At 46.1% G+C, this 17,500-nt stretch overlaps 1 protein-coding gene across 1 annotated transcript in view; it reads left to right on the top strand.

Annotated features, from left to right (window-relative positions):
* The window catches only part of cadm3 (cell adhesion molecule 3), a 70,459-nt gene extending 60,024 nt beyond the window's left edge, over positions 1–10,435 (top strand). Inside the window, exons 8-11 of the mRNA XM_071921587.1 lie at positions 3,779–3,951; positions 5,445–5,465; positions 8,332–8,457; positions 10,317–10,435. Coding sequence (XP_071777688.1) covers positions 3,779–3,951; positions 5,445–5,465; positions 8,332–8,457; positions 10,317–10,435 — 439 coding nt within the window. The remainder of the gene's footprint in view (positions 1–3,778; positions 3,952–5,444; positions 5,466–8,331; positions 8,458–10,316) is intronic.
* Positions 10,436–17,500: the final 7,065 nt, after the last annotated feature.

Genomic DNA, 17,500 nt, shown 5'->3' with positions numbered 1-17,500 from the left:
GAGAGCAGTAACATAAAAGACCAACGCCTAGTGGAGGCATGAGTGACAACTTAATTCAGCTGCAGTGCCACTTTTCCACTGCTTTGGTCCTTGCTGCAAAACCTCTCACCTCAGCGACTTGCCGTGAGTCGGTTCATACAGAAGCTAGTCCAACAGTTCACATAGAAATGGCTCCAACCATTCAGGAACGTTGATTTGAATGGGAAAGGTAATTCTATCCTTTCAAGTTCTGTGGCACGAACGCTGGCAGGGGTCGGGGGTTCAATTCCCTGTGTTGTTCAGTGGCTACAGCCTGGCATTAGCCCTGCTAGTGCATTCCCACTGGGGCCACCCATGCTAAAAATGTATGCATTCATGGTACTATAAGAGGGATAAAAGCATCCATTAAATGGTCCTATGTAAGAAATGGGGGGAAAAAAACGGATGGTTGGTCCTCAGCAGCAACAGTATGGCACTGACAATGCAAGGGTTACGGGGTTCAACTCCCACTGGGACCACCCGTGCTAAAAATGTATTTACTTATATATTTATTGTAAGGCGCTTTAGATAAAAGCGTCCGCCAAACGGCACAGGCTGTATGTAAGAAATGGGGCTATAGGAGGCGAAGGGAGGAACATGACAGACGAGACAGAGGGAAAAAAATGACAGCGGAGGGAAAGGTAGACAGAGGAAAAACCCGACAGGAGAGGGAGAGAGGTAGAGAGAGCCGAGGTGCGTAGGCGGAGGGGAGACAGAGAAAGATTTGGTGACTAGCAGCGAATGACTAAGACAGAGAGAGAGGGCGAGAGAGAGAAAGAACAAACAAGAGAAAGACAGAGTACGAGAGAGAGAGAGAGAGACAGAGAGTGCTCAGCTCTGCGCACCACCGCCGGCGGACGAGCTAGTGTCCAATCAAATCAGATACCACTCGCCCCCGCGGCTGTCAGTCAAAACCCAATCACCGTGACGACACCTTTTTCCCCGGCACACCCTGCCATCCTCCCAGCCACCCCGCTGTCTCTCTCTCTCTCTCTCTCTCTCCCTCCCTCTCTCTCTCTCTCTCTCAACTTGCCCTCCCCAATCAAGCTCAATGAAAGTCACAATCCATTCCGCGATACAATCACAGCACACTTTCCTCCCATAGTCACATGCTGCCAGGTCCAAAAGAATAACTTAACGCATCAAATTCTGTACCGTGTTTCCTTGACGCCCGGCGCCAAGAGCTTTCTAATAGAACAGAATGGAATTCGCGCCCCCCGGCTATCGGACTCGCATCGCTTTCTATTCTGTTGCTCTACATTCTATTACATTTCCCATCTATTCGATCAGCCGGGCCCGGGGAGCGCTCGCAATCGCATCTCATTTCTGCTCTCTGGGAAGTCACTTAACTCGCTTAAACACCTCGAGACTGTTCACTTAACGCGTTTACGGCTAAAAAGCCTTGCATAGCGCTGACCTATGGCGCGCCGCCTTCCCTTCCCCTCTCTCTTTACGTGCGCAAGGTCACGGCCACGGCTGGGGAGGAGCGGGTCACGTGTAATAGGATTACAGTAATCTGATTATCGGAAAAAGATGTTTATACCTGGTAATAATCTGTTACTGCAAAAACACTAATCAGATTACAGCTACTTTTGGGAGAAGTAAGCGTTTACCTTGTTGGATTGCTAATATTGTAGGCACTCACACAATTTTGCAAATCCTATTAATCTTATATCTTAATAATCGAACAATAACACCCGAGAGCTTGTTCTTTTCTGTGATAATGAGTGCAACTGTGAGAGGGAGAAATACGCAGCGCCAAAGTACCCATAATTGCAGTGAAGAACATCTTCAAGCGCATTATAACTTCTGTGCGGCGTTTACTAATGCGTGTACGCTGATTGAAAAGTTTCCTTCTAAGTAGCGCCCGTACCCAAAGAATAAAACACCGGAGACGGAAGACGTGCATGATGGGAATTATCAGCGCGGCCGGAAGGGATCTTTGACCAATCAGTTTTGCTGCACTTAAAACTACACCGCTGTATAACGGAGATTAACTCCTGAACATTATGTTTAATAACACTACATGAATTTACAGCCTGTAAATGTGAAAGTTAATTGTTCAGTTAACTGCACATTATCTAGCATTTGGAGGCAGCGTCATAATACAACAGTTGATTACATTTTATGGCAGGTAACCAGAATGTGTAAGGGGGGGGTTGTGTTTTCGAACGCCACCTCCCCAAAACCTGGTCATGACAGCCTCGTTTTAGATGCTTTATGATAGGTATTTTTTTTTTTGTTATCCTTTGTTTATCCCAGGACAGTTGACTGAGCCCACATGCTCCCTTTCAGCATCCTCCTGCTTTATATTCATAAAGTCACACATATTCACAACATCGAGCCTCCTAGTAAAACCACAGTCTTCGGGGTGTCTTAACGCGAGACAGCAGCAGGAGTCGAGGGAAGGGGAGAGCTTTCCTTATTCACTTTCCTCTCCAGGGTGTTTATCAGTTTAGGGATTTCCACCAGCAACCTTCCTACAAAAGACAAAAGCCTGATTCTCAGCAACAGTTAAAGGTGTTGTCGTTTTTTTTTTTTCCCCCGCTTTCACAAACGTCACGGCAGTCTGGAAATTAGGTCAAAACGTTGGTGAAAATGATGAGCAGCTTGTGCTATTGTTCATGTTCATGCTCCTGTTGTTGTACTACCGCGCCCGGCCACCTGGTCACCACCATGAAATTACGGATTGCACCTTTAGGTGTCGCTGAGGGTTTTTTTTTTTTTTAACATTTCGAAGAGCGATTAATCAGACCAACACATTCAGGTCTGTCCCCGATTCAGGCTCACTGTCATTGTAATTACTGTACAGCGCTTAAGGACTTGCATATTTACATAATTGATTCCTTTATCAAGGCGCGTCTCGCTATCTCTCTCATACACAATCTGTTATGCAGAATGGATTTTTTAACGCCGGCTGATTTGAAATGCTGATCTTTATTCCGTTGTCTTCTTCTCTTTCTATCCCCCCCTCCCTCTCTCTCTCTCTCTCTCTCACACACACACACACACACACACACATCTCTTTACTGCAACATCCCTCCCAGCCCCCATCCTTTCTTTCTGACCATCTCCCATTCTATCTCTCTTTCTCTTTTTCTGTCTTCTGCAACAACATCCATCCCACCTCTCTCATCTTTCTCTCCATCATTCATTCATGCATTCTCTCTCTCTCTCTCTCTCTCTGTCTCTCTCTCTCTCTCTTTCAGTCTGTTTCCTTTTTCTGTTTGCTGCAACATCCGTCCCGTCCCGCTCTCTCTTTCTTTCCATCATTCATTCTCTCTCTTTCTCTCTGTTTCCCCTCTCTCTTTCAATCTCTTTTTACTGCAGCATCCCTCTCAACCCGCTCTCTATTTCTCTCCATTATTCATTTTCTCCCCCCCTCTCTCTCTTGTTCCCCTCTTGCCTTTTTTACATCTCCTTTCCTAGCTCCTTTCCTCCCAGCCTCCCTTCTCCTCCGATCATTCCTTTTCTCTCTCTCTCTCTCTCTCTCTCTCTCTCTCTCTCTCTCTCTCTCTTATCCCCTTACTTCCCCCCTCTTCTCATCTTTTTCTTTCTACCGCAACACTCCTCCCAATTCTCCTTCTCCTCCCATCACTCCCTCTCTCTCGTCTTTTAGTTAATTTAATTGCCCTGTTTTTTTCTGTAAGATCTTTCTGCACAGAACATCAAAAGTCCAAGTCAAGTCTCTCTCTCTCTCTCTAATCTCTCTAACTGTTTCTCTGTGTCTCTCTACCTCTCTCTCTCTCTCCTCCGTCAGGCCCACCACCTATGTGTGGGAGAAGAAGGACGGAGAGCTCCCCCCGCTGGCCAAAATCGACGGTGCTTTCCTGCACTTCGAGTTTCTCAACAAATCGGACAACGGCGTCTACCTCTGCCACGCCGACAACGGCATCGGAAACAGCCAGGGGGAGTACACACTCCTGGTGCAAGGTAACGAGAGAGACGGGGAGAAAAGAAAGGAAAAAAGAAAGAAAAACAGTCAGAGAGAGAGAGAGAGAGAGAGAGAGAGGGGGATATGTGGTGGGGAAGGGCTGGAGGGGAGGGACTGAGGTAGAAGAAAGGGTCGGGATGTCTCTTTTCTTTTACGTTTTTTCATCACGTTTTTTATTTCTTCTGTCGTTTGTTGTGGCTTTGCTTGTACTTCTTCCATCTTTTTTCTCTTCTGATTTTTCTTTCGTTTCTTTCCTCCTGTTTTCATTTGTTATTTTGTTCTTTTTCTCATCCAACCGCGCCACCACCACCACCACCACCACCACCACCATCACCGCCACCGCTACCGCTACCGCTTATCACGCTTGTCATCCAACCGCTGCTCTCGTTCTTGCGCTTCGCTCCCTCCGCTGCTGTGTGTCGTGTTTGCTGGCCATTTTGGTGCTTTGCTTGCCCACTCCTCCTCTTCCTCTTCCTCCTCCTCCTCCCAAGATCCCATGGACCCGGACGCCCCCCTCCCCTCCCCCGGCTCCCCGGCCTCGGCGTCGCCCCCTCCCTCCATCTTTCCCTCCTCCTCCCTCCCCCCCTCCCCCTCCTCCCCCCCTGACGTCTTCTCCGGCTCCGGCGCTGACCCCACCTCCCCCTCCTCGGACTCCTCCCCCTCCCTCACCCCCTTCGAGGCCGGCGTCCCGAGCACCGCCGCCGAAACCACCACCGCCGCGCTGTCCAACGCCCTCTTCCCCGGCCTGCCGCTCGCCCCCGAGTCCTCCTCCTCCTCCCCCCCCCGCCCTTCTCCTCCCCCCTCCGCAAGCGCCGCTCCCTCCGCTGTCGATCCCCCCTCCTCTTCCTCCCCCGCCTCCTCCTCCCTTACTCCCTCAGTTTCCGTCCGGCTGAATGGAGTTTACACTTTCACAGGTAAAACCGTCTGAGTTCTACACACACACACACACACGCACACATACACATGCAGACACACACACACACACGCACGCATGCAAACACGAGCAAACAAAGCAGATGCGAGTGGCTTAGTAATAGAGTGGAAAAACAAACACCATTCAAGTTACCACTTTGCTATTTTTTTCCTCAATATACAAACTGTGCTTGCGTTGTTGAGCATACAAATGTGTTGGCAGTTTGTTGTACATGCACACACACACACACACACACATGCATGTATGCACACACACACACACACACGCACGCACGCACACGCTGGCAGCGAGAAAAGAAGACAAAGAAACAGACTATGATGGAAAAAAATGGCAAATGGCATTCGTGCCACGTCACAGTTGTTTCACGGTTTCTCTTGTTTCCCTCTTTTCTCCTGTTGAAAACCCCCTCCACCCCCCCCCCACCCCCCACCCCTTCACGCCCTACACACACCGGGCCTCTCGTCCAACCGCCACTCATCCAACCAACCAACCCTCCATCCATCCATCCAACAATTCATCTAACCATCCAACAATCCATCCACCCATCCACTTAAGAAGATGCCGCCGACAACATTGCAGGTATAATTTTCCACAATCGGCTGTCGTTCTGATTCTCTCTCTGTCTGTCTGATGCTGCGTTGGTCTCACTCTCTGTCTGCCTGTCTGTCTGTAGGTCTGTCTGTAGCTCTGTCTGTAGCTCTGTCCGCCTGTAGCTCTGTCCGTCCCTCCGTCTGTCTCGCCTTCTGAAAAATAGTCTGGGGACACTTTGAACTTGAGAGAGGAGGGATGAATTTTTCATGCTCCTGCCCACGCACACGCCTTGCTCTTTCTAATACATACACAGACGGGGCGAGCGGGCCTCAAAGCACAAGCGCACACACACACTTACACACACACTTACACACGTCTGCATACAACACACTCATGCCTGCATACCGCACCCTCACACCTCTCACACACACACACACACACACAAACATGACCCCTTAAGTGGTACAAGTCAATTACACAGTGTTCCGCTTCCACTGTGTGTTTTTGTGCGTTTTTGTGTGTGTTTTTGTGTGTGTTTTTGTGTGTGTTTTTGTGTGTTGTGTGTGTGTGTGTGTGTGTGTGTAGTGGGAGGGGGGTCAGGCTCCGAGGTGGCTCTGTTCTTGGGTCTTGTCTGCTTTCCTTTGATGCTGACAGCAGGATTTATGGGCTCATTCTCAGTCCCGCCTCGTCAGCATGCCCCCCTCACCTCCACGCCGGCCGGCCTGGCTGTGTGTGTGTGTGTGTGTGTGTTTAAATGTGTGTGTGTGTGTGTGTATATGTCATTCTGACTGATGCTCAGAGCCCCCCCTTCCCTCTAACTGTGGCTGGCCTCTGGTTGGCTGTTGTCATGCCCCTTTCACTTTTCTAATTGGCTGAAGTGTGACCTCCTCCTCCACAATTGGCCGTTCACAGCGTCGTTTTGTGTCCCGGTTGGCCGTGATGTGTTCCTTCCCTCTTCTGATTGGCTCAGTTTTGCCCCCCCTCTCTGGTTTTCATTGGCTGTTGCTGTGCCTCTTTGTTTCTCTCTCTCTCTCTCTCTTTCTCTCTCTCTCTGTTTCTGTCCTCCGATTGGACGTGTAAGGTGGCTATTTCCTCTTCAGATTGGTTGCCCCGGGCTCCCTCCTCATTGGCTCAAACCCCCATGCGACTCAATCATTCAACAAGTGCGAGTCACGCTCTCTCTCTCTCTTTCCACCTCCCCTCCCTTTGTATCTCTCCATTTTTCTGTTGTTTTATTGTTCTTTTTTTAAAATTTATTTATTGTCTTTTACACTTTTTTGGTATGAGAAGTGCTTTTTTTCAAGCCGTGCCTATCCGAGTGACTTTCAAAGAGACAGCCGGCATTTGATCCCGGTGTTAAAAAGCCAGGCGAAATAAATGATGTATCAAATTATTTTCCGCGTTTGACTGCTTTCTTCTCCGAGGGGCAATAGCTAAGTGGCTGAAGCGAGGCGAACTATGGAGGGAAATAAAATATCAACATATCGATGCGGCCGGGTGAAAAGCTTGTATCTTCAAAATGTCAACTTTTCAGGAGCTAAGGAAAACAGCCGCAGAGTTTTATCCAGTGGGGTTTTTCAAAGGTTTCGGCAGAAGTTTCTCAGCCTATAGAGCAGCGTGGAAGTGAAAACACGAAAATCACCAAAATCGGACGTAGATGCAACGATACATTCCCCAGATCCTCTCGGGAGTGATTGGGACTTGACTGATAAACCGCACACTCTTGACGCATGTTAGTCACCGACGGGTTTTTAATGGAGAGTGACGCGGCGGCCTCCTTTCTTTCGCCTGGCTTTTTTTTTCATATCCTCGTCTTTGTCTTCTGAAGGTTTGCTGCTGTGCCGGAGTATTATATATTGACAAGTCTTGTCTCCGCTCCCCTGTTCTTTTCTTTTTTTTTTCTTGCTTCTCTCTGTCACTCTCCCCATTATTCTCTCTCTCTCTCTCTCTCTCTCTTGTCTCTCTCTCTTTCTCTATCTCTGCTGCCTTTCATCATCCGTCTCCCATTTCCACAATATCCAATCCAATCCCCCCCCCCACCACCAATCCCCCCCCGCTCTCAATCTCTGGGTCTCTCTTCCTTATTTCTTCCTGTCTCTCCCTCATTGTCTGCCTCTCTTTGTCTCTTTCTGTCCCTCCCATCCTCTCTTTCCCTCTCTATCACTCTGTTGCTCCTTTATCTTTTCTACATGGCTTCCCTTCCCTTTTTTTCTGGTCTCTATCCTTCCTCATCCCTTCCTCATTCTCTGTCCTCTCCTCTCCTCTCTTCTCCTCTCCCATCCCCTCCTCTCTCATCCCCTCCTCTCTTCTCTTCTCCTCTCCCATCCCCTCCTCTCCTCTCCCATCCCCTCCCATCCTCTCCTCTCTTCTTCTTTCCTCTCCTCTCTTCTCTTCTCCTCTCCTCTCCCCTCTTCTCCTCTCCTCTCCTCTCCTGTCCTCTCGTCCTCTCTTCTCCTCTCCCATCCCCTCCCATCCTCTCCTCTCCTCTCTTCTCCTTTCCTCTCCTCTCTTCTCCTCTCCTCTCCCATCCCCTCCTCTCCTCTCTTCTCCTCTCCCATCCTCTCCTCTCTTCTCCTTTCCTCTCCTCTCCTCTCTTCTCCTCTCCTCTCCCATCCCCTCCTCTCCTCTCTTCTCCTCTCCCACCCCCTCCCATCCTCTCCTCTCTTCTCCTTTCCTCTCCTCTCTTCTCTTCTCCCCTTCCATCCTCTCCTCTCCCAACCCCTCCCATCCTCTCCTCTCTTCTCCTTTCCTCTCCTCTCTTCTCTTCTCCCCTTCCATCCTCTCCTCTCCCAACCCCTCCCATCCTCTCCTCTCTCCTCCTCTCCTCTCCTCTCTTCTCTTCTCCTCTCCTCTCCCATCCCCTCCTCTCCTCTCCTCTCCCATCTCTCCTCTCCTCCTCTCCCCCCCCCCTCAGACCCTACAGCCATGACGACCTCGTCGGGGGTGGACCACGCTGTGATAGGAGGGGTGGTGGCCGTTATCGTCTTCATCCTGCTCTGCCTCCTCATCGTCCTCGGCAGATACCTCATCAGACACAAAGGTCACCCACCTACACACACCCACACACACACACATAAACACACACACACTCTTTCTCATGCATACATGCATGAGCGTTCACAGAGATACACACGCATAAATATGGATACATGCGTCTAAAGACAGGCTCGCACGCGTACAAGCATGCATATGCATACAAATGCACACACACCTGAATATAAATAAATAATTTCTGTGTATAAACCACATCCATCTTCTAAGTCTAAGCAGACTAAAGAAATGAATGAATGGCTGAATGAATGAAACCTTCACTGGCACTAAGGCAGTGATTTACAAAGTTCGTACTACACTATACCGCTATAAACTATAGTATATTTCTCTGTTTCTTTTCTAAATCATATCTAACAACACAAGTCTTCTCAGATTAGGGTTCCCAGGAGTGAATTCTTATCCAGCGGAGCTTAATGTATATCTGATTTGGATCTCCTTGACATAAAACAGTTTGGGAACTCTTGCTCTAAGGCTACACACCAGAGGATTATTGAGCCGATTTACACCAGATTTTCCAATCCTGACAATTGGAGGGGAAATCCTGATCGGAGGCTCGAAGGCAAAGAATATCTGGTAGAGTGAGGGGTTTACAGTGTGAGCAGTGAAAATGAGGAAAAATGACTTCAGTGCTGTTGAGACAGCAGTATTGTTGGAACACAGGTTGATAGTAGCATTTAACGGTGTCATTTTTGACCTTTAAGTCGTGACCTTTAAGCTTTAGCATAAGAGTGGCCAAATCTGGACACACACAGCTTTATTCGGTTTCGTTCCAAAAGGCAACTGGTGTGAAATCGTGCTAATCTGAGAAGTTAGATATGAAAGAGAGAGTCAAAGAGAGTGTGCCTGGATTTGGCCACTGTTAAATTAAAACAAACTGTAGTTACTGCTGCTGGTCTTTGTAGCACAGTGCAGATTCATTATTAACCATCCCGATCGAGTGCAGACTGATCTGAGTAACCCTGATAATATCATGTTTGTTATTGAAACCCTGAATACGACCTGTAGAGTGTAGGGATCACAGATTCATTCAAAGAGTGAGATCGCCAATTAGCCAATGAGAGCCGAGTTTACAGTGAGATGAGGCGTTAGTGTTTTATTAAAAATGTATTTTAATGATAAAATATTCAGATCCTTGCAACTGAAAACTTTGGGAACTCCTGTCCTACAGTGAATTTAAGTTACTAGTCTAGCAAACGCTACTGTTTTTCTCACAAAGTTTATTCACCTCGACTGCGTCTCTCCAGCCACGGCTTTACCCAAATTCTGTTTTTGTGTTATTTTTTTTTTTTCTGTTTGTTTTGGTTGAATATTAATGCAAGTCGGCTCCCACGCGTTCCCCGTGAGATTAGAGATCAGTGATGTTTCAGCAGGATAATCTCAGTTATATGGTTAAGTGTGTGATGCCCCATTCATCTCTAGTGTGAGCACATTTACGCCCGAGAGACAAAACAAATCGGTGAAATCCGTCGCTGTGTGTGTGTGTGATGTGCAATGCGTTTTCAAAATCAGTTCGCATTTTAAAAGTATTCTAGCGTGTCGCCCGCATAAAGAAAACTGTCCCACACAAGTGAGTCCCATAAAAAAGCAAAAACAAAAGAAAATGCAAAGCACCCAAAGTTACTGGAAGTATCTTAATTGGTAATGTAGCTGTCATATTGAACAGCCTCCCGCTCCACTGTTTTTAATACTCACTGCTCTGCCCACTTCCCATCATTCTACAGTTCCAGTGACTGACTTTTACTGCCTCGACGGTCTTATTTCCATCTCCGTCTCTCTCTCTCTCTCTCTCTCTCTCTCTCTCTCTCTCGCTCCCTGTAACTCTCCGTCTCCGTCTCTCTCGTTCTGCAGGGACGTATCTGACCCACGAGGCCAAGGGCTCGGACGACGCCCCCGACTGCGACACGGCCATCATCAACGCGGAGGGAGGCCACTCCGCGGCCGAGGACAAGAAGGAGTACTTCATCTAGAGGACGGAGAGGTGGAGAAAAGGAGGAGAAGGAGGAGGAGGAGGAGGACGTGGGGTGGGAGGAGAGGAGTGAAGGGAAAAAAAAACCTCCATTTGTCTTCACAACGCTTCAGATCTTCACTCGGGAGGCGGGACGGTGGGGGGAGGGGGGGGAGGGAGGAAAAGATTTGGTGGAAGGACTTCAGGCGGGATAAACGGATGAATTGAGCTTCACCTGGTACGACCTTCTTTGCATTGATACAGGGAAGTGAGATATTGCACTGACATACGGACGAAACGAAGTTACACACACACACGCACACACACACTTACACACATGCGTCGACATACGCTCTGTTTTGGGGAAAAAAAACTCTTGTCATGCACACTTGAATGCTCACAGATACTCAGATTAACATCCACGGGCCTCCTACTAACACCTTTGAAGTTGTTTTTTTGAATGACGCACATTTTCACACACGCATCGCATTCCCTTCACTTCTAACTTATCAGCGCCTCCTGAAGCAAAACTGTATTCGAAATTGTAACTCACATTCCGGCATGCCAAGCTGATATTTCAACCTCTCACAGCCGGCCGCCCCGGTTACATCCCCCCCCCCCCCCCCCCCCACCACCACCACCCCCACCCCCCCGTTTCAGCCAAACCTCCTCAGACTCTCACTTCATTATTTTTTCCCCCTCGTTCTCCTCATTCAACAAGGCGGTATCCCTCTGTAAACTTCGCCAACCTGCGCTGATGGAGATATCCGTCTAAAGCAAATGATTACTGACCAACATAATCTCTCTCTCTCTCTCTCTCTCTCTCTCTCTCTCTCTCTCTCTCTCTCACAGTATAATCTCTTTTGTACCATCAGACCCTCTTCTCCCCCCCCCTGCGTCCTCGTACGTCCCGGTGCGAGCCAATACCCGGTTCGGTTTACCCCAATGCAGCACCACACAACTCGCCGCACTCATGCAAAAATAGCATTCCCGCCTCGCGCTGCCAGGCCGAGGGGTTCCAGTATAAATATATAAATATATATATATATAGAATTATATAGCATTCTTTTTACTCGACAGAAAATGTTTGGTGTGCTGTAAATACACTATAATTTCTCTCTCTCTCTCTCTCTCTTTCTCTCTCTCTACCTTCTCTCCTTCTACCCTCTCTCTCTCTCTCTCTCTCCATCTCTCTCCTGTATCTCATACGGTCTGTTACTGCATTACAGTAACTTATATACTCTAAAAAAAAGCCTGCCTGTTTTTATTACATGCGTGGAAATGCCGAGTCGAAAAATATCAATATCTGGGAAAAAAATAATAATAACGATAATGTTGCGATGAAAACTAACCTTAACTGCAAATATTTGTACGAGGAACGTTTTCTTTTTTCTTTCTTTCTTTCTTTCTTCTTTTTTTTTTTTTTTGGGACTTATGAGAGTTGTTTTTTTTTTAGTTTTCCTCTCGTCGGTTTCTCGGTGTGTGTTACTGTCAGTGTTAAAAGTTTACAGTGTCTGTCGGTTTGTCAGTCCGGGAGTCCATAGCTATGATTTTGCGATTTTGTTTCTGAATTCGAGATGTAGGAATTTTGACGCCGTTAGTTGCTTTTTGCTCTTTCTTCCACTCTGTGATGAGCGCGCCGCATCGATGCCGCCATTTTCTCCCTGCAGGAAAACGCTTTCTCGCCCCCCCCCCCCCCCCCCCCCCGCCTGCTACCAAACGCTGAACTGTAGCGAAACCTCTGGTCGAACGCGCCTTCAAAGCCATGTTTGGTGTCGTTTTGCTGGAGCTTCGTCGCCCGGCGTGTGGCGTTTGACTGCTGCGGCCTCTCCTCCACCCGGCGGCGGCGGCGGTGAACGTACCTCTCGACTCCTCCGCCATTTCTCTCCCTGCGGCAGATTGCTTTTCTTGGCTGGAGCCACCGAGCGCTAAATTCATTCAGTAGTGACATCATGACTTCCTCTAAGAAGCTGGCACGGTCACCCGCTCTGGGAAGGTGAAACTGCTCGCTCGGTTTTCCACCACGGGGCCGAACAGCACTAACCGCCGCCTACACGCATTATGACGGTCAACTTCCCGACAAAACAACCTTTCAATTATTGTTTTTTTTTTTTTTGGTTACTGCAAGCAGAAATCATTTGCCAGCTTAGCGAAAGGTTCCGATAAATGAATAGTGTTTTATTAACGTCGGGAGTTCACCCTGGCGCTGGAAAGCTCCGCTTGGCCCGGTCGTGGGAAATTGATTGCAATCTAACTAAGAGGCTCGAGGCTCCAGACTGTGCGGTTGCCAAGGTTGGGCTCGGCGGGCAGCGTGCCGAGCGCGAGTCGAGGGTGCACTAACACAGAAGAAAGTCATTTAGGAACCTATCTGTCCCCTTCTCTTTCCCCCCCCACCCCCCCCCCCCCCCCTCTACTCGTCCATCTCTTTTCATTCTTTAATCAATCACCCCGTCTGCGTCCCGATCCACCTTCACCCGGTCTCTCCTCTCTCCTCATCGCTCCTTCCCCTCGTCTCCCGCCATCTTTGATCGATGTCTGACTCTCTCCGCGCTGGTCTCTCTCTCTCATTCAGACGTCCATGTAGGCATAGAAATAGCGTCTCTAGATATGCAGGAGCGCGCCGTCGGCTCTCCGTCGTGTTTGGGAGAGGAATCCATTTGCTGTTGTCCTACCCGTAGACAGTTACGTCTGTGATAGTTTTTGTACACCTTTTTGGGAACGTTCAGGGATTGTGCTTTTCGTACCTTTCCCCGCATTGTCGTTAATTGCCGCCTAGCTGGCTGCCGATACAGCTAACAGCCAGGCTAGCGTGTCTGTAAGCTAGCTATACTGCAAAGAGTAAGGTGACCTACGCTGGGGTCGGTTGTGTTTTTTTCTTCCCAGAGGTCATGGTTGGGATTCGGGGTGGCTAAGCTGGTCCTGGGTCAGCGACTACGGCTGATTTTCTGTAGCAAACCTGGGTTAAACAGTGTTCGAATACCGTTGGAGTGTTTGGGTGTAGTCTCTCTGGAGTGCCAGGCGGGTGGGGTTTGTGCTATGCATCGGTATCACAGCAGACACGTTTAATCAACCTCCGATGAATTGTTGGATGGATTCAGAAGGCTATTTATCCCACGTTTGCTCTGCAACGCTATTCACCTTCTCAAAGGGGTCACAGTAATGTCTGCAGACCAGAGGATTGGGTTTTGTCTCACAGAGCTCGTCCTTTTTGAAGAGTTAGTTTTGATTTGCATCTAACCCCAGTCTAATTCTGCTCTGTGAATGGAGAAAGGAATGTCCACCTCATACTCTTGAGAGTGTAGTGTCTTTAAAAACTAATGGACCTGTATTTGCCTGTAATTTATCGTCCTGTCCTTTGTCTTAGTTAATGTGCTAGCATGTAGCTTGCATGAGAAAAAGGTTGGAAATGTAGATAGCGCTGGAAATGAGAAGTGCACTGCAGACGAGCTTCTCTCCTGAGACAAGAACAATGGTCTGCCTGCCTGACCTCCCTGCTATTCTCTGATCTGCAAACATAGGCCGTGTCCCAGTTAAACCCCTTTGTACCTGCTGACTGCTGGAGTACTCGCAGGCAAGCGCAGGACAAAATGGCGGCAGCTGCAGCCAGGTGAAGCGGGGCTAGTTCCCGCTCTGCCGCTAGATGTACAAGATGTAAAAGGTGTACGGGTACAACGGTGTTGAATTGGGACATGAAATGAGTCTAGTGGTTCATTGCGTTTCATTGCATCAGTGCAGTAGCAGCCAGCTGTCACCAGGTGCCGGCAAATAGCAGCTTTTCTTCTTCTTGTCCGGTCAGACCGAGCTGTCCCGCACCCGCCACTCGTCTCTCTCACCCGCTCCTGTTCAGGCAGTCGCACACTAGCTGCCGCTCATCTCTTTCTTTTTGTAGTATAAACAAATTGATTTTTAAATTATGTTTTTATAAAAGGTGTGCATAATTTTAAGTGTATTACTTTCAATTCAATTGATAATCAGTTTCTTTTCTTCCTTTTTTTTTTTTTTTAATGATTAGATATTCCAACACTTGAAGATTAGAGGTTTAGTTTTTGCGTATTTTATTGTTTCGACAGTCTGCCATTTTTCTATAATTTTGTGTATATAGTGTTGCCTTTACTGGATACTCTTACAAGCGCACCTATACACACTTGCACACACACATAGGGTACATACACATCCACACACATACCTGGATATGCACGGCAGGCATGTTGTCTGTGACTTTAGTGTATTTGTACATATGTGTGTGTATGTGTGTGTGTGTGTGTGTTTGTGTATGAGTGTGAGGTGTGTATAATTGACCCAAACAGACTCCGGAGACACTATTATGTGTGTTGCGTTCACAAAATGTTATTATTTTGATGACTAAAACAATGTCTTTGTTTAGCGTTATTTTTTTGGATGACAAGTCTTCCTTTTGAATAAATACCCATATCACATGAGAATAGTGCTGTCATGTATGTTAATTTGTACTATGGCTGATGATGTCATCAAGGCGAGACCGAACCATGTGCCATGGTGGGTTAGCGTCTGTTGGCTGTTATGTTCATACAGTATTTGTTTTTTGTTACAATACCAGTTCAGTTGTTGACTTCAAATAAACATGCATTTGGGTTAATTTCTCTCGTCTTGTCATCGGTTCTTCCTGTTGAAAAAGGTTTGATGTGTCGAAAAGTTGAAAAGTTCTGATCCAAAATGTTATAATATAATAGTATCCAGAGGGAGATTTCTACTCAGCGGTGGTGGTTATTTTCTTGTGTTCCCACACTGCTGCTGACTGACAAGAGGAAACACTGCTTACTACTTACATGCATCATCACCAGTCACAGGAAGATTTATTAATTCATTTAATAAGCATTATTTCATGAAACAATTGAAAAATTCAATTCCAAAACACTATAAATCCATGCAAAATATATACATCGACATCGATATTAGTTTTAGCAATTTGTCAACCAAGGACTTTGTTTACCTTCTATCATTTGAAAATTAACATATATATAGTTTATTTTATGGTATTAAGCATTTTGTAATAGTGGGGTTTGCTGATTTTTCATCTCATATCGGAAGGAATATGTATACACAATCTGAACGTCACCTATTCATTAAATCCGAGGATATGATATGTAAATATGCTCACTAATCCAATAATCATTGAATGTGATGTGAATTATCTTCAGTGGGAAATTGTTGTACAAAACCTCCATGGTTGTGTGTGCAGTGTGACAGGAGACGGCGCCCAACAGAGGGCAGTGCAGTGCAGGACTTCACACTCACCCACTGTCAAAAACGGCTGGTTTGATCAAAAATGGGGGAAAAACTCATTGACTCTCTCTCTCTCTCTCTCTCTCTCTCTCTCTCTCTCTCTCTCTCTCTCTCTCTCTCTCTCTCACACACACACACACACACACACACACACATTGTTGGCACGACTGTTTCCTATTTCCAAAGCAGAATACAAAATATAAATGCTTTCTCTCTCACATAGCCTACACATATATCTGTCTCTCTGTGTCTGATTCTGTTTTCTTTCTTTCTTTCTTTCTTTCTTTCTTTCTTTCTTTCTTTCTTTTCCTCTCTTCCGCTGTGGTTTCCTCTTATCTTTTCCCTCCCTCTAGTCTGCACTGTGTTTGTGGGCATATTGCTCCCACATGGTTGATCTGGTAATATTCAGCCATACACTGTATACATGCTACAAGTCATTTAAACAGTAAGTGGTCACAGCCGTCACATAGATGGATATTCATAAATCCTATCCAACCATAAGTGTATAGAAGCTGTAAGTGCACACAGTCCTGAAACAAGCCTCGAAAAAATGACTTTAAATAATAAAAGTAGATTTTAGGTGGATACCATATGACAGCAAAACCTCCAGCTACTATAGGTCAAAATTGTATCACAGAAAACTCTACAGTAATACCATATGCGATGGAAAAATGAAGCAGGCTACAATAAAGTCACTATAATCTTATTATTGACTACCGCAGAAACACTATAAGTCCCTATATGATTATTATAGGAATATTATAGGCTTTAGTGACTCTGGCGGGGAAGATCGGAGACAATAAGTATTTTGCTTCAGCTTCCATTTTAACATTCAAGAGGAAGTCGTAAACTGAGATGAATGTAATATTTCAAAGGACAAGAGTGAGTGTAAAAGCCCGGGGCGGCAGTAAAGCCAAGGAGACCAGGAAGGAGGATTCCTGTGAAAAACAGCCTCAGTAATCCTGTAATCAATTTTAGAAACCTCACAGTGAAAGGTGCAAGTCCGTAATGTGATGTCACAGGAATATTATAGGAATATTATAGTGAGATTAACATTACAGGATCTTAACAATACCATAAAATATGGTAAGGTCACTACAAAATCTCTATTGTTCACCACATTGGTCCCTATATAGGAATATTATAGGGATACCATATAGGAGACAAAAATACCATAAAGAAGGCCTATGATAAGGTTTATAACTATACATTCAATATTGAGCACAACAGACACAAATAGGTCACTATGAAAAATATTATAGGAATATTATAACAAGATACAACATACATACAAGTACAACTGACACGCTACCTATATTATAGGAATATATGGAAATGCTACAGGATTGTTAGTGATATCATAGAAGATAAGATAAGGTCGCTATAAACTATTGACACAGACACTGTATTTTTATAGGGACTAGATAAGTCCCTATAAAAATATATATTAGCCTTAGAGTAGGTTATTATATAATTCTTTTTAAATCTTGTATAGTTCTTCTATATAGTTCTCCTGAAAACTCGTGTTTTTAGGTTTGCTTTACTTAAACATTGGCTTCTGAATTCTTTTATGTTTTTCATTATTTTGCTGTATTTAAATTTTAGACTTTGCTTTTACTTGAACAGCCTATTGTCTTACGTTTTTCCTTCTCTTGTTGAATTTCTAACTTGCTATTTTTTGTCTTATTGTGTAAGTGCTATATAAATATTCTGTATTATTACTATAAGTTTATTATCGGAATGCCACAGGAGTTAAAAAATACCATAAATGACCAATGTGAACTCACTATTGAGTACCACAGAGACGACAGACTATTCCCATTAA

This window comes from Centroberyx gerrardi, chromosome 13 (genome assembly GCF_048128805.1).
Source record: "Centroberyx gerrardi isolate f3 chromosome 13, fCenGer3.hap1.cur.20231027, whole genome shotgun sequence".
NCBI lineage: Eukaryota > Metazoa > Chordata > Actinopteri > Beryciformes > Berycidae > Centroberyx > Centroberyx gerrardi.
This window is presented reverse-complemented; position numbering and strand designations above follow the sequence as displayed.